We start from the raw sequence: 20,119 nt of genomic DNA on the forward strand, positions 1-20,119 counted from the left end.
GTTGACAAAGGGTATTTATTTTTTAGGAACATTAATAATTGATTAAAGGTGACAGTGTCTCAGTAACTGGTAAACCCAATAGCACTCCTATACGTGTGCTGTGAGAGATCTGTGTAACTGACAAAGACAGAAAAGGGGTTTGTTATGTTAACAAGTAAATCACATTGACTGTCTCAGCATGTGGGTAGGTTATTGAGACTGACAGAGTAAATCACATTGACTGTCTCAGCATGTGGGTAGGTTATTGAGACTGACAGAGTAAATCACATTGACCGTCTCAGCATGTGGGTAGGTTATTGAGACTGACAGAGTAAATCACATTGACTGTCTCAGCATGTGGGTAGGTTATTGAGACTGATAGAGTAAATCACATTGACTGTCTCAGCATGTGGGTAGGTTATTGAGACTGACAGAGTAAATCACATTGACCGTCTCAGCATGTGGGTAGGTTATTGAGACTGACAGAGTAAATCACATTGACTGTCTCAGCATGTGGGTAGGTTATTGAGACTGACAGAGTAAATTACATTGACCGTCTCAGCATGTGGGTAGGTTATTGAGACTGACAGAGTAAATCACATTGACTGTCTCAGCATGTGGGTAGGTTATTGAGACTGACAGAGTAAATCACATTGACTGACGTCTCAGCATGTGGGTAGGTTATTGAGACTGACAGAGTAAATCACATTGACCGTCTCAGCATGTGGGTAGGTTATTGAGACTGACAGAGTAAATCACATTGACCGTCTCAGCATGTGGGTAGGTTATTGAGACTGACAGAGTAAATCACATTGACTGTCTCAGCATGTGGGTAGGTTATTGAGACTGACAGAGTGACAGCATGTAAATGACAGAGTAAATCATTGACCGTCTCAGCATGTGGGTAGGTTATTGAGACTGACAGAGTAAATTACATTGACTGTCTCAGCATGTGGGTAGGTTATTGAGACTGACAGAGTAAATTACATTGACCGTCTCAGCATGTGGGTAGGTTATTGAGACTGACAGAGTAAATCACATTGACTGTCTCAGCATGTGGATAGACAGGGAGAAGTTAATGATTGATGTGATTAACTACCGCGGGTGACAAACTTCATCAGCAAATTTGACAAACTTCCTGAATCATCAACTCTTGATAAGTACTAAGCACTTTTAGTTATTCAGTTAGCTAAGCAACAACATCTTTAGAGAACGGATCAGAGAGAGAGAGAGAGAGAGAGAAAGAGAGAATATTTTTTCATTTAATTTGATTTATTTGTCAATTTACAAATAATTGAGGACAACAACACTAAAAAACTTCTACAACGTATTTCCATTGTGGCCCTCTGACCACAACCATCTCCTATAACCGGCATGGCTGATGAACAACTGGGGACCTTTGTATCGTGGGACTATGTCGTATTCGCATGTCTGTTCGTGGTCTCCTCAGGGATAGGGGTGTTCTTCGCGGTGAAGGAGAGGAAGAACCCCTCATCGGAGTTCCTGGTAGGGGGTCGTCAGATGACCTGCGGTCCCGTGGCTCTGTCCCTCACTGCCAGCTTTATGTCTGCTGTCACCGTGCTCGGGGCACCCTCCGATGTCTACCGTTTTGGGGGGTCGTTCGTCCTCTTCGGCGTGGCCTACACCTTCGTGGTCATTGCTACAGCTGAACTGTTTGTGCCAGTGTTCTACAGATCGGGGATCACAAGTACCTACGAGGTACTGTGTTTTTTTAATGATTTGTTCTTCATTTTAAAGGGGCAATATGAGATTCTAACAACAACAAAGTGGGCACCCCGCCATACATAAATGTTTTGGTAAACAAAAATGGATTTATCAATCCCAGATTTCCTCTTTGACCTTTTATTTAACCAGAAGGTCCAGTTGAGGTCAGAGGAACTCTTTCTTTACCAAGGGAGACCTGGGCATGAAGGTCAGCCCGACTATCTAACGATGGGCAATTGGCGGCCTGTGGACTGCGCCCACAGATTCATTTCCAAAGACCCCAAAAATGAAAAAGAATTAAATGTATATATATATATATATATTTTTTTTTTTACCCAATCAGGGTCTCAGCTTACTGTTGCTAGGTAGAATAGTAGGATACACAATGTTACATTTCGAAATGTGGATTGTGCATCAGCAGTTTCTCTCTTGTTATGTCACAGTCACTCAATTAGCCCATGTCAGGTAACATTTTTAGAGTGGTAAATTAGTCTAGCAGCCAGCTATCTAAACTGGGAGTAATCAAGGTCGAATGACTGGGGGGGGGGGGCTTGATTTTGTTAGTCACTCTAAATGTGTAGAATTGCAGGAAGTTAACTGTCAAGAGGGGGGCCGCTAAATGACTTTGCTTGCAAGGCGGGGAGGCGCCCTGTTTCCCCCGACTTAATATGATATATGGATGTGGGTATGTAGAGGTCAGCTTTTTATTGTGGCCCCCCACCCAATCAAAGTTGCCCATCCCTGATCTAACGTAACATAAATGTAACATTATGGTCTTTAATTTTCTGTCCTCTATAAAGAGTGGTTCTGTCCTCTATAGAGAGTGGTTCTGTCCTCTATAAAGAGAGTGGTTCTGTCCTCTATAAAGAGAGTGGTTCTGTCCTCTATATAGAGTGGTTCTGTCCTCTATAAAGAGAGTGGTTCTGTCCTCTATAAAGAGAGTGGTTCTGTAGTCTATATAGAGTGGTTCTGTTCTCTATAGAGAGTGCTTCTGTCCTCTATAAAGAGAGTGGTTCTGTCCTCTATAAAGAGAGTGGTTCTGTCCTCTATAAAGAGAGTGGTTCTGTAGTCTATATAGAGTGGTTCTGTTCTCTATAGAGAGTGCTTCTGTCCTCTATAAAGAGAGTGGTTCTGTCCTCTATAGAGAGTGGTTCTGTCTTCTATAAAGAGAGTAGTTCTGTCCTCTATAAAGAGTAGTTCTGTCTTCTATAAAGAGAGTGGTTCTGTCCTCTATAAAGAGAGTGGTTCTGTCCTCTATATAGAGTGGTTCTGTCCTCTATAAAGAGAGTGGTTCTGTCCTCTATAAAGAGAGTGGTTCTGTAGTCTATATAGAGTGGTTCTGTTCTCTATAGAGAGTGGTTCTGTCCTCTATATAGAGTGGTTCTGTCCTCTATAAAGAGAGTGGTTCTGTCCTCTATAAAGAGAGTGGTTCTGTAGTCTATATAGAGTGGTTCTGTTCTCTATAGAGAGTGCTTCTGTCCTCTATAAAGAGAGTGGTTCTGTCCTCTATAGAGAGTGGTTCTGTCTTCTATAAAGAGAGTAGTTCTGTCCTCTATAAAGAGTAGTTCTGTCTTCTATAAAGAGAGTGGTTCTGTCATCTATAGAGAGTGGTTCTGTCTTCTATAAAGAGAGTGGTTCTGTCCTCTATAGAGAGTGGTTCTGTCCTCTATAAAGAGTGGTTCTGTCCTCTATAGAGAGTGGTTCTGTCCTCTATAAAGAGTAGTTATGTCTTCTATAAAGAGAGTGGTTCTGTCATCTATAGAGAGTGGTTCTGTCCTCTATAAAGAGAGTGGTTCTGTCTTCTATAAAGAGAGGGGTTCTGTCCTCTATAGGGAGTGGTTCTGTCCTCCATAAAGAAAGTGGTTCTGTCCTCTATAGAGAGTAGTTCTGTCCTCTATAAAGAGTAGTTCTGTCCTCTATAGAGAGTGGTTCTGTCCTCTATAAAGAAAGTGGTTCTGTCCTCTATAGAGAGTAGTTCTGTCCTCTATAAAGAGTAGTTCTGTCCTCTATGAATAGTAGTTCTGTCCTCTATAAAGAGTGGTTCTGTCCTCTATAGAGAGTGGTTCTGTCCTCTATAAAGAGTGGTTCTGTCCTCTATAAAGAGGGGTTCTGTCTTCTATAAAGAGAGTAGTTCTGTCCTCTATAGAGAGTGGTTCTGTCCTCTATAAAGAGAGTAGTTCTGTCCTCTATAAAGAGTAGTTCTGTCCTCTATAAAGAGAGTAGTTCTGTCCTCTATAGAGAGTGGTTCTGTCCTCTATAAAGATAGTGGTTCTGTCCTCCATAAAGAGAGTGGTTCTGTCCTCTATAAAGAGTAGTTCTGTCCTCTATAAAGAGGGGTTCTGTCTTCTATAAAGAGGGGTTCTGTATTCTATAAAGAGAGTGGTTATGTCCTCTATAAAGAGAGTGGTTCTGTCCTCTATAAAGAGAGTAGTTCTGTCCTGTATAAAGAGTAGTTCTGTCCTCTATAAAGAGAGTAGTTCTGTCCTCTATAGAGAGTGGCTCTGTCTTCTATAAAGAGAGTGGTTCGGACTGTCATCGGACTGTCTCTAATACAGGTTCACCCTGACAGTGATGAATATGACTTCATCAAGGGTGGTCTCGGACTGTCTCTAATACAGGTTCACCCTGACAGTGATTAATATGACATCATCAAGGGTGGTCTCGGACTGTCTCTAATACAGGTTCACCCTGACAGTGATTAATATGACATCATCAAGGGTGGTCCCGGACTGTCTCTAATACAGGTTCACCCTGACAGTGATTAATATGACATCATCAAGGGTGGTCTCGGACTGTCTCTAATACAGGTTCACCCTGACAGTGATTAATATGACATCACCAAGGGTGGTCTCGGACTGTCTCTAATACAGGTTCACCCTGACAGTGATTAATATGACATCATCAAGGGTGGTCTCGGACTGTCTCTAATACAGGTTCACCCTGACAGTGATTAATATGACATCATCAAGGGTGGTCTCGGACTGTCTCTAATACAGGTTCACCCTGACAGTGATTAATATGACATCATCAAGGGTGGTCTCGGACTGTCTCTAATACAGGTTCACCCTGACAGTGATTAATATGACATCATCAAGGGTGGTCTCGGACTGTCTCTAATACAGGTTCACCCTGACAGTGATTAATATGACATCATCAAGGGTGGTCTCGGACTGTCTCTAATACAGGTTCACCCTGACAGTGATTAATATGACATCATCAAGGGTGGTCTCGGACTGTCTCTAATACAGGTTCACCCTGACAGTGATTAATATGACATCATCAAGGGTGGTCTCGGACTGTCTGACTTTGATAAAGGTTGAATGTGACACTTGACGGCGATGTCCTGATACAGATTAGAAACAGATGCTTTGACATAACTGTTGTTTTTTTTATCCATTGTTACTTTGATCTAACAACATCTCTGTGTGTGTGTGTGTGTGTGTGTGTGTGTGTGTGTGTTCTTTAGTATTTAGAGATACGGTTCTGTAAGGGGGTTCGCATGGCCGCCACTCTGATTTATATTTTGCAGACGGTGAGTTTGTTTGGAAACATACATGACATATAACTCTAAATGTTCCTCTCTGGGAAACATACATGACATATAGCTCTATATGTCCAGCTTTTTTTCTCTCTCCATATAAACCATGTCAATAAACATTCAGGGAATTTCCAGTTAGTTAGTTGTGATGTTTTCCTCGTATTCTACTCCTGATCCGTCTGTGTTTAAATCCATTTCAGATCTTATATACAGGGGTTGTGGTGTTTGCTCCAGCCCTGGCCCTCAATCAAGGCATGTCATTTTGTTCAGTGGTGCAGAACTTTTACCACGTCAAATAACAAATCCAAAAAACCCGCTGTAAGCACATGAGTTCAAGGCAAGTTCTTTACCTCTAAAGAAATGCTATTTTTCTGAAACCTTACATTTCTTCCCACAGTCACTGGCTTCAACCTTTGGGGATCTATATTTGCAACGGGCATTGTGTGTACGTCCTACTGCACGCTGGTGAGTTGGGTTGGGATAACAGGCATTGTGTGTACGTCCTACTGCACGCTGGTGAGTTGGGTTGGGATAACAGGCATTGTGTGTACGTCCTACTGCACGCTGGTGAGTTGGGTTGGGATAACAGGCATTGTGTGTACGTCCTACTGCACGCTGGTGAGTTGGGTTGGGATAACAGTTGGGTTGGGATAACAGGCATTGTGTGTACGTCCTACTGCACGCTGGTGAGTTGAGTTGGGATAACAGGCATTGTGTGTACGTCCTACTGCACGCTGGTGAGTTGGGTTGGGATAACAGGCATTGTGTGTACGTCCTACTGCACGCTGGTGAGTTGGGTTGGGATAACAGGCATTGTGTGTACGTCCTACTGCACGCTGGTGAGTTGGGTTGGGATAACAGGCATTGTGTGTACGTCCTACTGCACGCTGGTGAGTTGGGTTGGGATAACAGGCATTGTGTGTACGTCCTACTGCACGCTGGTGAGTTGGGTTGGGATAACAGGCATTGTGTGTACGTCCTACTGCACGCTGGTGAGTTGGGTTGGGATAACAGGCATTGTGTGTACGTCCTACTGCACGCTGGTGAGTTGGGTTGGGATAACAGGCATTGTGTGTACGGCATTGTCCTACTGCACGCTGGTGAGTTGGGTTGGGATAACAGGCATTGTGTGTACGTCCTACTGCACGCTGGTGAGTTGGGTTGGGATAACAGGCATTGTGTGTACGTCCTACTGCACGCTGGTGAGTTGGATTGGGATACTCACTCATTTGTCCTACTTACGAACGATAGCGTTCCTTCCTTCTTCCAGACATCCTCTCTTACTGTGTTTCTGAAAGAGGGGCAGAGCACACCTGAGTAAATAGCCTGTCTAGTAACATAAACAGTGACAGTGTAAACAAAGCACCTCCTGGTGCCAGATCAGGACATGGGACCAGTCAGTTATGCTGTACAGAGTGATGGTCATGTGGGGGAGGCCAGGCTGTGGGGATGATCTCTCTCTCTCTCTCTCTCTCTGTGTATTTCTCTTTGTGTCTTTCTTTCTCTCTCTCTCTCTGTGTCTCTCTCTCTCTTTCTCTCTCTGTGTGTCTCTCTCTCTCTCTCTTTCTCTCTCTGTGTGTCTCTCTCTCTCTCTCTCTCTCTCTGTGTCTCTCTCTCTCTCTCTCTCTGTGTCTCTCTCTGTGTCTCGCTCTGTCTCTCTCTCTTTCTTTCTCTCTCTGTCTCTCTCTGTGTCTCTCTCTCTCTCTGTGTCTCTCTCTGTGTCTCTCTCTCTGTCTGTGTGAAGGGTGGGCTGAAGGCAGTGGTGTGGACAGATGCGTTCCAGATGGTGGTCATGGTAGTGGGCTTCATGACCGTGCTCGTCCAGGGGACCCGGAAAACAGGGGGCGCAGCCTCCGTGTGGGAGGTAGCTAAAAATGGAAACAGACTCGACATCTTTGAGTAAGTACAACCCACTGTTACCACACTGATTTTTAAAAATTTTGACCTTTATTTAACTCGGCCTCTAACCAAGCCTAGTGGTTAGAGTGGAGGGGCGGCAGGGTACCCTAGTGGTTAGAGTGGAGGGGCGGCAGGTAGCCTAGTGGTTAGAGTGGAGGGGCGGCAGGTAGCCTAGTGGTTAGAGCGGTGTATTAGCAACCGGAAGGTTGCAAGTTCAAATCCCCGAGCTGACAAGGTATCTGTCGTTATGCCCCCTGAACAGGCAGTTAACCCACTGTTCCTAGGCCCTCATTGAAAATAAGAATTTGTTCTTAACTGACTTGCCTAGTTAAATAAAATAAAGGTAAAATAAAAATGTCTCAAGGCTTTAACATCTGGCCTCGGACCCTCTGCGGTACCCTACTTTGAGAACCCTGCGCACTTAATGAATACGACTCTATGCCTCAGCTTTGACCCTGACCCACTGAGACGTCATACGTTCTGGACCATCTCTGTTGGGGGAACCTTCACCTGGCTGGGCATCTACGGGGTCAACCAGTCAACTATACAGAGATGCATCTCCTGCAAAACCGAGACACACGCCAAACTGTAAGCACATTCCTTCACTAAAGACATATACTGTTTTCACACTACTGAGCCGAGCCGTACTGACCTGGCCTGCTCTATGGATCCGCCGTAGTTGAAACCAGTCCATCATCCAGATCCGACACGTGTTTTTCGGAGTCCCCTCTAACAAGGTGCTACTCTTATCTATGGTCCTTCGAGTCGGATCTGGACGACAACTGCAACACAATATCCACCCGGCACAGCCAGAAGAGGACTGGCCACCCCACATAGCCTGGTTCCTCTCTAGATTTCTTCCTAGGTTTTGGCCTTTCTAGGGAGTTTTTTCCTAGCCACCGTACTTCTACACCTGCATTGCTTGCTGTTTGGGGTTTTAGGCTGGGTTTCTGTACAGCACTTTGAGATCTCAGCTGATGTACGAAGAGGATAAATACATTTAATTTGATTTTGATTTGAATGTACTGCATACTTTTATTATTATTAAGAGTGTCTTGTGTGGAACAGTCAGGATGCTTAATATCACGACCTTTGTCTGCTATCCACGTGTCAAGGCTGAGTTACTGTAAATCACTTTGTGATAGCGGTTGATGTGAAAAGAGCTCTATATCTGTTTTTTTTTTTTTTTTTTTTTACATTATCATTTGTCTGTCATCCACATTCTCAGAGCTCTGTACTTCAACCTGCTGGGCCTGCTGGTCATCCTGGTGTGCGCGGTGTTCTCCGGTCTCATTATGTATGCTTTCTACGCCAACTGTGATCCATGGACCGCCCAGTCAGTCACAGCCCCAGACCAGGTAACTACTACTATCTATAATGTCTCTAGTTGTCCCTTTATACAGTAGTACACCAGACCAGGTTACTACTACTATCTATAATGTCTCTAGTTGTCCCTTTATACAGTAGTACACCAGACCAGGTTACTACTACTATCTATAATGTCTCTGGTTGTTCCTTTAACAGTAGTACACCAGACCAGGTTACTACTACTATCTATAATGTCTCTAGTTGTCCCTTTATACAGTAGTACACCAGACCAGAGAAAGTGTGTAAACACAAAGCACCACTTTTCCCTAAACGGTTGATATTTACTGTATCAAATATGAACTTGACAGGAAAGTGTGCGTATCTCAGACCGTAGCGTATCTCAGACCGTAGCGTATCTCAGACCGTAGCGTATCTCAGACCGTAGCGTATCTCAGACCGTAGCGTATAAATGCAGGCGTTTGAATTCAAATACATTAAAATGTAGACTAATGATAAAACAGAAGCATTGTCTAATTTAGTTATATGGGCCTAAATCATAAGCATATTTTCTGACATGACTGCTAGCTACACAACCAATATTAGGTTACCATTCATCCAATAGACAAGCATGCTTGGTTACCATTCATCCAGCAGCCAAGCACGCTTGGTTACCATTCATCCAATAGACAAGCACGCTTGGTTACCATTCATCCAATAGACAAGCACGCTTGGTTACCATTCATCCAATAGACAAGCACGCTTGGTTACCATTCATCCAATAGCCAAGCATGCTTGGTTACCATTCATCCAATAGCCAAGCACGCTTGGTTACCATTCATCCAATAGACAAGCACGCTTGGTTACCATTCATCCAGCAGCCAAGCACGCTTGGTTACCATTCATCCAGCAGCCAAGCACGCTTGGTTACCATTCATCCAATAGACAAGCAAGCTTGGTTACCATTCATCCAATAGACAAGCACGCTTGGTTACCATTCATCCAATAGACAAGCACGCTTGGTTACCATTCATCCAATAGACAAGCACGCTTAAAGGAAATAGACTGGTAGCCTAGACGTATGGCAGGCTGCGGTATTGCTGTGACCGAGAAAGGAGAGTGATGTCTCATAGCCTTTTTAATGTCAGAGCCTATATACAAATACAATATGGCTCTGATTGATTTATCAGTGAAAACATGTGTCTGATTTAAGAGCAAGAAACAGGCAGGAACAGGGGAAACAAACGCTGGAAGGTTTCATGAACAGAATGAACTGGCAACAGACAAACAGAGAACACAGGTAAAAATGCACAGGGGATTTTTTATTTAACCAGGCAAGTCAGTTAAGAGCAAATTCTTATTTACAATGAAGGCCTACCAGGGAACAACGGGTTAACTGCCTTGTTCAGGGGTAGAACAACAGAATTTTACCTTGTCAGCTCGGGGATTCGATCCAGCAACCTTTCAGTTACTGGCCCAACACTCTAACCACTAGGCTACCGACCGCCCCAAAACAATAATGGGGAAGATGGGTGACACCTGGAGAGGGGTGGAGACAAGCACAAAGACAGTTGAAACACATCAGGGTAGGACAACTGGTTACTGTTACTATCCTTTCTACACCAATAAGTGTCTCTGGTTGTGTCCCATGTCACCCTATGCCCTATATAAAGTAGGGCAGTACTTTTGACCAAAGCCTTATTGGCGCTGGTCTAAAGTAGTGCACTATATAGGGAATAGGGTTCTATAGGGTCCTGGTCCAAAGTAGTGCACTATATAGGGAATAGGGTTCTATAGGGCTCTGGTTTAAAGTAGTGCACTATATAGGGAATAGGGTTCTATAGGGCTCTGGTCTAAAGTAGTGGCCTCTGGTCTAAAGTAGTGCACTATGTATAGGAAATAGGGTTCTATAGGGCTCTGGTCTAAAGTAGTGCACTATGTATAGGGAATAGGGTTCTATAGGGTCCTGGTCCAAAGTAGTAGGGGTTCCATATGGCTCTGGTCTAAAGTAGTGCACTATATATAGGGAATAGGGTTCTATAGGGCTCTGGTCTAAAGTAGGGTTCTATAGGGCTCTGGTCTAAAGTAGTGCACTATATAGGGAATAGGGTTCTATAGGGCTTTGGTCTAAAGTAGTGCACTATATATAGGGAATAGGGTTCTATAGGGCTCTGGTCTAAAGTAGTGCACTATATAGGGAGTAGGGTGCCATTTGGGACACACACTCTGTTATAAACTCTGTTCTAGCCCTAATTAACTTGTCTTCTCCAATTCTTACTCTGTCACAGCCACAAACCACATAGGTCACTACTGTCTAATTAGTGGGGCTGTTCTACATCAAATTATATTAATCACATACACACATTTAGCAGATGTTATTGCGGGTTTTTTGCGAAATGCTTGTGTTTCTAGCTCCAACAGTGCAGTAATATCTAACCCTTAAATTCACATCTGGTCGTTAGTGTTTACAGAGTTCGGGTTAATTCCATTTCAATTCAGGAAGTGACTGAATTGAAATGGAATTGACTCCAACCCTGGTGTCTAGTGGCCGACATTGACACAGTCTCCAGTGCTCTGCTAACCAGTACTCATTAACTTCCCCTTAAGTCTCTACTCATGCCATGACCTTTTCACGCTGTGTCTCTACAGCTCATGCCATGACCTTTTCACTCTGTCTCTACAGCTCATGCCATGACCTTTTCACGCTGTGTCTCTACAGCTCATGCCATGACCTTTTCACGCTGTGTCTCTACAGCTCATGCCATGACCTTTTCACGCTGTGTCTCTACAGCTCATGCCATGACCTTTTCACTCTGTGTCTCTACAGCTCATGCCATGACCTTTTCACTCTGTGTCTCTACAGCTCATGCCATGACCTTTTCACTCTGTGTCTCTACAGCTCATGCCATGACCTTTTCACGCTGTGTCTCTACAGCTCATGCCATGACCTTTTCACTCTGCTGTGACTTTTCTGTGTCAGCTCATGCAGCTCATGCCATGACCTTTTGTCTCACAGCTGCCATGACCTCTGTGTCTACAGCTCATGCCATGACCTTTTCACGCTGTGTCTCTACAGCTCATGCCATGACCTTTTCACTCTGTGTCTCTACAGCTCATGCCATGACCTTTTCACGCTGTGTCTCTACAGCTCATGCCATGACCTTTTCACTCTGTGTCTCTACAGCTCATGCCATATTTTGTCATGGAGATTCTGGGGGATTATCCTGGTCTTCCAGGGCTGTTTGTTGCCTGTGCGTTCAGTGGAACACTCAGGTTAGAGGAATCACTGTGCAGATCATTTTAAATTGTTTAGGGATAGTTTTCCCAAAGCCTTCGTAGCTAAAGTAGGATGTTATTTTACTCCACAACGCAGCCACAAGAGAGTAATTGTAAAATCAGTGTTTCGGAAGGTCAATCGTCAATGTATTTACAAACTAAAGCTTTGGGAAAACCCAGCCCAGAATGACAGTCTTGCCTTCATTGCACTCTAACTTAAGAACAGTATTCATTAGGAGATCTGAACTAATTCCCAGTCCTTGCCTCTCTCAGTACTGTGGCAGCCAGCATCAATGCCCTAGCCACAGTGACCTATGAAGACTTTGTTAAGCAGTGTTGTACTAACCTCTCCAACAAAGCCAGCGGCTGGATCAGCAAAGGACTGTGTAAGAATAACTCCCTGTTATTACTATAATAAAATAACTCCCAGTTCTTACTATACTAGAATAACTCTGTTATTACCATACTATAATAACTTCCAGTTATTCGCATAATAGAATAACTCTGTTATTACTATATTAGAATAACTCCCTGTTATTACTATATTAGAATAACTCCCAGTTATTACCCTATTATAATAACTCCCAGTTATTACCCTATTAGAATAACTCCCAGTTATTACCCTATTAGAATAACTCCCAGTTATTACCCTATTAGAATAACTCCCAGTTATTACCCTATTAGAATAACTCCCAGTTATTACCCTATTAGAATAACTCCCAGTTATTACCCTATTAGAATAACTCCCAGTTATTACCCTATAGAATAACTCCCCTGTTATTACCCTATTCGAATAACTCCCAGTTATTACCCTATTAGAATAACTCCCCAATTATTACCATATTAGAATAACTCCCCAGTTATTACCATATAGAATAACTCCCCTGTTATTACCCTATTCGAATAACTCCCCAGTTATTACTATAATATAGGCCATAAATTGGAGCCCAACTTGTGAAGATTAATGCCAACGTACACACTCTACCATCTTTACCTCTGCAGGTATCGTGTTCGGTGTCGCCTGCACCACTATGGCGGTTGCTGCATCCTACATGGGAGGGGTTGTCCAGGTAAACACTGTCCCCGTTAGCGTTTGAAGGACTAGTATGTGCATGGAGCTGATGCCTATGTGATTAATATGTCTTGATGTATGTTTCCCAGGCAGCTCTGAGTATCCATGGTATGTGTGGTGGTCCCATGCTGGGTCTCTTCTCTCTGGGAATCATCTTCCCCTGGACCAACTCTATGGTCAGAAAACACCTCTTCGTTGTCTCCACAGCGCTTCCAGACAGATTAAGTCTAGTTCCTGGACTAAGAAACTATTTCACTATTAACAATAGTGAATGATTAAGAAATTAGGCTTTAATCCAAGAATCTGATCCTTGAATTGTTTTTACCAAAACTCACTTACCACAAGCAATTCTACATACATCTATATAAATTCAGTTATCAAGTAACTCATTTATAAATGATCATCTTCTTTAATTCAGTCCGTGTGCTGTACTGGTTGTCTTCAGGGAGCAGCAGGTGATAGTGGGCATCGTCCTTGTCGTTCTTGGCAGGTGTTAACATAAGTTATTATAAGCCCTACTATGGGACATTATAAAAGTCTCATACATGCTTATAACAAGTTGTGATAAAACCAGAAGGTTGTAAAAGTGTTACTGTGACTTGTTGACGTCTGCCTTCAGGGAGCAGCCGGCGGTCTGATAGTGGGCATCGCCATGTCGTTCTGGGCAGGTGTTGGAGCCTTCATCTACCCTGCTCTAGATATCAACACTAGACCTCTGTCTCTCAGTATAGAGGGATGTCTTCAAGCGAACTCATCGGACCCCACCACCGCTATTCCACCTTCTCACCTGGACCCTACCACTCTACCATCAAGGTATAGTACTGTATTATCTCTGTCACCAGGACCCTACCACTCTACCATCAAGGTATAGTACTGTATAGTCTCTGTCACCAGGACCCTACCACTCTACCATCAAGGTATAATGTTGTATAGTCTCTGTCACCAGGACCCTACCACTCTACCATCAAGGTATAGTACTGTATAGTCTCTGTCACCAGGACCCTACCACTCTACCATCAAGGTATAGTACTGTATAGTCTCTGTCACCTGGACCCTACCACTCTACCATCAAGGTATAGTATTGTATAGTCTCTGTCACCAGGACCCTACCACTCTACCATCAAGGTATAGTACTGTATAGTCTCTGTCACCAGGACCCTACCACTCTACCATCAAGGTATAGTACTGTATAGTCTCTGTCACCAGGACCATGTTCAGTTCGGGAGAAAATGTAGCAAAACGATTGAATTGAAAATGGAATCTGTGTTGTTATTGGACAAGTTCAGGTTGTGCCTGACCTTCTTCAAGATATTTAAAAATGATTTCTCCCCACTGAACACAACCCACGTTTACTAAGCTATGATACACTAGATGTATTGTATTATGTACAGTACAGTATATATACACACACCTCTCTTTATTACAGATGTAGGATCTTAATTTGAGCCAGTTTGCTACAGCAGGAAAATAATCCTGCAGCAACAGGAAATTTAAATTATTATTTGGATTATAATTAATAGATATACATTGATACATTTTTCGTTAGGGCAAAATCAAGTTTGACATTTTAAAAAGTGGGAATTAGAAACTTCAGAAGCCTTTTAAAAACCTTGAATACACACTACACATTCTCAAAAACAAACGAGTAATGAAATTAAGATGACGTTGGATTTCCCATACTTTACATCCAAGTGATTTGTAGTTAAGGTTGCAGAACTCCAAACATTTCCCCACATTTTTGATGCTTTCCAGAAATTCCTTTTGGAAAATCCCCCCAGAGAGAATAGAACAAACAAGAAGTTTGTTATTCTCCAACTAGGATTTCTGGAAAACCTGGGAATTTTGGGATAGTTAACAATGTTTTGCAACCTTTATTTTGTAGGTGATCTTGTGGACAACAGGATATTGTAACTCCTCTGTCTTCCACAGGTCGTCCCTGGCTGATCACTGGTACTCCATGTCCTATCTGTACTATAGCGCTGTTGGGTTTTTAGCCACAGTTACTGCTGGCCTGCTCATCTCCTTCATCACAGGTACTGTGTCTGCAGCATTGACACATACAGTGGGGCAAAAAAGTATTTAGTCAGCCACCAATTGTGCAAGTTCTCCCACTTAAAAAGATGAGAGGACTGTAATTTATCATAGGTACACTTCAACTATGACAGACAAAATGAGAAGAAAAAAAATCCAGAAAATCACATTGTAGGATTTTTAATGAATTTATTTGCAAATTATGGTCGAAAATAAGTATTTGGTCAATAACAAAAGTTTATCTCAATACTTTGTCATTGCCAACAAAGGGTAAATAACAGAGGTCAAATGTTTTCTGTAAGTCTTCACATTGTTTTCACACACTGTTGCTGGTATTTTGGCCCATTCCTCAAATGCAGATCTCCTCTAGAGCAGTGATGTTTTGGGGCTGTTGCTGGGCAACACGGACTTTCAACTCCCTCCAAAGATGTTCTATGGGGTTGAGATCTGGAGACTGGCTAGGCCACTCCAGGACCTTGAAATGCTTCTTACGAAGCCACTCCTTCGTTGCCCGGGCGGTGTGTTTGGGATCATTGTCATGCTGAAAGACCCAGCCACGTTTCACCTTCAATGCCCTTGCTGATGGTAGGCTTTGTTACTTTGGTCCCAGCTCTCTGCAGGTCATTCACTAGGTCCCCCCGTGTGGTTCTGGGATTTTTGCTCATCGTTCTTGTGATCATTTTGACCCCACGGGGTGAGATCTTGCGTGGAGCCCCAGATCGAGGGAGATTATCAGTGGTCTTGTATGTCTTCCATTTCCTAATAATTGCTCCCACAGTTGATTTCTTCAAACCAAGCTACTTACCTATTGCAGATTCAGTCTTCCCAACCTGGTGCAGGTCTACAATTTTGTTTCTGGTGTCCTTTGACAGCTCTTTGGTCTTGGCCATAGTGGAGTTTGGAGTGTGACTGTTTGAGGTTGTGGACAGGTGTCTTTTATACTGATAACAAGTTCAAACAGGTGCCATTAATACAGGTAACGAGTGGAGGACAGAGGAGCCTCTTAAAGAAGGAGTTACAGGTGAGAGCCAGAAATCTTGCTTGTTTGTAGGTGACCAAATACTTATTTTCCACCATAATTTGCAAATAAATTCATTAAAAAAACTTTCTGGATTTTTTTTCTCTCATTTTGTCTGGTATAGTTGAAGTGTACCTATGATGAAAATTACAGGCCTCTCTCATCTTTTTAAGTGGGAGAACTTGCACAATTGGTGGCTGACTAAATACTTTTTTGCCCCACTGTAATTAGAACCATAGAATGGGGATTCATCAGCACAAACATTAGATGACAGAATCAAATAAACTTTTTTTAAACGGGTAGATCCTGGATGCTGATTGGACGAGCAGCTTTCAAAATGTTATATTGCTGCTGTGCTTGTCTCCTGAAAATGATGTCATTGGAATATAAGGATCTGTTGTGAAGAATAGATCGTCAGCCCATTCCAGAGCTATAGAGTCACTCTGCTATTATACGTTCCTGTGGTCCTGCTGCAAAGAGACATTAATCAGCAGGAAGCAGTCACAGAGAACAGGAATCAATGGCTACTGTCTGAAAGACACGGTGGTCTAAACCTCTTAAGTTATGTTGCTGTGGTTCCAGTACTCTTCTGTCATCACATGACCTGTCTGTTTCTGCAAAGGTTCAACACACACCGTCTGTCTTTAACTACATCTGCTATAGAATATGTCCCTAATGCGTGTGGTACTTTACACTAAGGCCATTTAGAAAACCATTGATTATATATGTACAACTGCACTGAGAAAGACTGATTTAATGATCTCATTCATTACTGATTGACCAGAGATGGAAAGTCTATTTGGCAGACATGGTGTACCATGTATTTACTGCAGTGGGTCTAATGTGTTGTCAGTATACCACATACCTACCAGCCATCCCATCTAGCACACTAGTGTTCCGGATGCATCTCTTAATAGAAGGTTCTCATTTCGATAACTTGAATTCTACATTTTCCCACAACATTCTGAGAACCAAATTGAATTAGTTTGGGGGATGTGTCATTCTCTGAACTTGAAAGTGGTATCTATCTCCGACCTCTGACAGGACACACCAGGAGTCAAGATGTGAAACCGTGGCTCCTACGACCGGTGTGTAACCTCTTCTGCTTTTGGTCAAAGAAGTACAAGAAGATGTGTTGGTGTGGCGTCCATCACGAATTAAAACAGGTGAAAGAGACATAAGACAGACATGCTAACTTCTATTACCATATTAGAATACAATATAGCATAACCAGCATGGCCATACAAGGACCTTGTCAGCCAAACAACGTTAGGACATCTGATCCTAGAAAAAAAAGTGGTAATATAAATCAAATCAAATTTGACTCGTCACATGAGCCCGAATACAACCGTACCGTGAAATGCTTACTTATAAAGCCCTTAACTTCTTAGGGAGGATGAAAATTCGCAGCCTCCTTAAGAGGTTTTTAACCAACAGTTAAGAAAGAGAAGCGTGAAGAAAATATTTACTAAATAAACTAAAGTAAAATAATTAAAAAATAAATAAACACAATAAAATTAAAATAAGGAGGCTATATACACGGGGTACCGGTATCGGGTCAGTGTGCGGGGCACAGGTTAGTCACGGTAATATGTATCAATGTAACAGTCCGGTGGCCATTTGATGAGCTATTCAGCAGTCTTATGGCTTGGGGGTAGAAGCTGTTAAGGAGCCTTTTGGTCTCGGTGCTCCAGGTACCACTTGCCGTGCGGTAGCAGAGAGAACAGTTTATAACTATGGTGGCTGGAGTCTTTGGTATAGAGGTTCTGGATGGCAGGAAGCTTGGCCCTAGTGATGTACTGGGCCGTACACACTACCCTCTGTAGCGCCTTGCGGTCTGATGTTGAGCGGTTGCCATACCAGGCGGTGCCCTTTTCACGACAGTTTTGGTGTGTTTGGAACATGATTGCGGACACCAAGGAACTTGAAGCTCTCGACCTGCTCCACTATATCCCCGTTGATGAGAATGGGGGCATGCTCGGTCCTCTTTTTCCTGTAGTCCACAATCATCTCCTTTGTCTTGATCACGTTGAAGGAGAGGTTGTTGTCCTGGCACCACACGGCCAGGTCTCTGACCTCCTCCCTATAGACCGTCTCATCGTATTCAGTGATCAGGCCTAACCATCGTTGTGTCGTTGGCAAACTTAATGGATGGTGTAGGAGTTGTGCCTGGCCACCAGTCGTGGGTGTACGGGGAGTACAGGAAGCACCCATGAGGTGTCCCATGTTGAGGATCAGTGTGGCAGATGTGTTGTTGCCTACCTTTACCACCTGGGGGTGGCCCGTCAGGAAGTCCAGGATCCAGTTGCAGAGGGAGGTGTTTAATCCCAGGGTCCTTAGCTTAATTAGGAGCTTTGAGAGCACTATGGTGTTGAAGGCTGAGCTGTAGTCAATGAGCAGCATTCTCACATAGGTGTTCCTTTTGTCCAGGTGGGAAAGGACAGTGTTGAATGCAATCATCTGTGGATCTGTTGGGGCGGTATGCAAATTATAGTGGGTCTTGGGTTTCTAGGATGATGGTGTTGATGTGAGCCATGACCAGCCTTTCAAAGCACTTCATGGCTACAGACATGAGTGCTACGGGTCGGTAGTCATTTATGCAGGTAACCTTGGCTTTCTTGGTCACAGGGACTATAATGGTCTGCTTGAAACATGTAGGTATTGAAGACTCTGTCAGGGAGAGGTTGGAAATGTCAGTGAAGTCAGTTGGTAAGCGCATGCTCTGAGTACACGTCCTGGCAATCCGTCTGGCCCTGCGGCCTTGTAAATGTTGACCTGTTTAAAAGGTCTTATTCACATCGGCTACGGAGAGCGTGATCACACAGTCGTCCGGGACAGCTGGTGCTCTCATGCATATCTGTGTCATTCATGCAGTGTTTCTTGCCTCTAAGAGCGCATAGAAGTCATTAAGCTCCCGCCTCCCGAGTGGCGCAGCGGTCCAAGGCACTGCATCGCAGTCACTACAGACCCGGGTTCGATCCCAGGCTGTATTACAACCGGTAGTCATCGAGAGGGTTAGGGAAGGGTTAGGTTAGGGAAGGGTTAGGGTTAGGGAAGGGTTTGGCCGGGAGGGCTTTACTTGGCTCAGCGTGCTCTAGTGACTCCCAGTGGCGGCCTGGACCCCTGCAGGCTGACTTCGGTTGTCAGTTGAACGGTGTTTCCTCTGACACATTGGTGCGGCTGGCTTCCGGGTTAAGCAGGCGGGTGTTAAGAAGCGCGGTGTAGCGTATGGACTCGACCTTCGCCTCCCGAGCTTGTTGGGGAGTTGCAGCGATGACACAAGATCAAAATTTGGGAGAGTAAAAAATGAATAAATAAATAAAAATAAGTCGAGCTTCTGAGCCGGTGTAGTAGGATTCAATCCTGTATTGACGCTTTTCCTGTTTGATGGTTCATCAGAGGGCACAGTGGGATAGCGTAGCGCATAGCTGTAACTACAGTAGTACTACACCGGTATTTGAGAAACTCAATGCTAAGTCTTACCAATAAAGTGCCTGGGTCTAGTGTGACATCTCAATACCTATTTCTCTTGTATACTAGGACATGGAGTGCTCAGACACAGACACGGTTAAAGACGAAGGTCCCTTTGTCAAGGAGGATATCGGCAGGAAGGGGATGAAGAGGAAAGTACAACCTGCCAAAAACTGTTATAACCTGCAAGAGAAAGCCCATGATAACACTGGCTTTACCAAAGACACAAAGCCTTTTTAAAAAGCCATGGAACTAGAATGACTACTTACCGTAATTCTATGTGTGTGTTAAAAGCATTATAATTTTTAGTCTCTGAAAGGTAATAAAATGCTTAGATGGGTGACTACATGATAAAAGCAGTAATACCCACTCTCTGACACCCACTCACTGACACCAACTCTCTGCTCCACTTTAAACACACATTCTGTGTGTTCCAAATGGCACCCTATTCATTGGGGCTCTGGTCTAAAGTAGTGCACTATATAGTGAATAGGGTTCCATAGGGCTCTGGTAAAAAGTAGTGCACTATATATAGGGAATAGGGTTCTATAGGGCTCTGGTAAAAAGTAGTGCACTATATATAGGGAATAGGGTGCTATTGGGCCCTGATCTAAAGTAGTGCACTATATAGGGAATAGGATTCTATAGGGCTCTGGTCTAAAGTAGTGCACTATATAGGGAATAGGGTTCTATAGGGCTCTGGTCTAAAGTAGTGCACTATATAGGGAATAGGGTTCCATAGGGCCCTGGGCCCTAAAAAAGGTAGTGCACTAGAGGAATAGGGTTCTATGCACTATATAGGGAA

The 20,119-nt window shown here is 43.5% G+C and overlaps 1 protein-coding gene across 1 annotated transcript; it reads left to right on the forward strand.

Annotated features, from left to right (window-relative positions):
* Nucleotides 1-1,353: 1,353 nt before the first annotated feature.
* slc5a12 (solute carrier family 5 member 12) lies at nucleotides 1,354-19,699 on the forward strand. The gene is made up of 15 exons (XM_042301945.1): nucleotides 1,354-1,698; nucleotides 5,171-5,236; nucleotides 5,443-5,494; nucleotides 5,640-5,707; nucleotides 6,987-7,141; nucleotides 7,589-7,729; nucleotides 8,370-8,499; nucleotides 11,631-11,719; nucleotides 11,996-12,108; nucleotides 12,725-12,792; nucleotides 12,884-12,970; nucleotides 13,414-13,607; nucleotides 14,724-14,827; nucleotides 16,888-17,009; nucleotides 19,384-19,699. Exons 1-15 carry the CDS (start codon nucleotides 1,354-1,356, stop codon nucleotides 19,552-19,554), a joined length of 1,905 nt encoding a protein of 634 aa, XP_042157879.1. The 3' UTR covers nucleotides 19,555-19,699.
* Nucleotides 19,700-20,119: the final 420 nt, after the last annotated feature.

The sequence above is a fragment of the Oncorhynchus tshawytscha genome, linkage group LG19 (assembly GCF_018296145.1).
Source record: "Oncorhynchus tshawytscha isolate Ot180627B linkage group LG19, Otsh_v2.0, whole genome shotgun sequence".
Taxonomy (NCBI): domain Eukaryota; kingdom Metazoa; phylum Chordata; class Actinopteri; order Salmoniformes; family Salmonidae; genus Oncorhynchus; species Oncorhynchus tshawytscha.

Coding starts and splice junctions, on each gene's coding strand:
- slc5a12 (XM_042301945.1), top strand. CDS start 1,354: ATGGCTGATGAACAACTGGGGACCTTTGTATCGTGGGACTATGTCGTA. Junction 5,708..6,986: donor GTACGTCCTACTGCACGCTG/GTGAGTTGGGTT, acceptor GTCTGTGTGAAG/GGTGGGCTGAAGGCAGTGGT. Junction 17,010..19,383: donor TCCATCACGAATTAAAACAG/GTGAAAGAGACA, acceptor CTTGTATACTAG/GACATGGAGTGCTCAGACAC.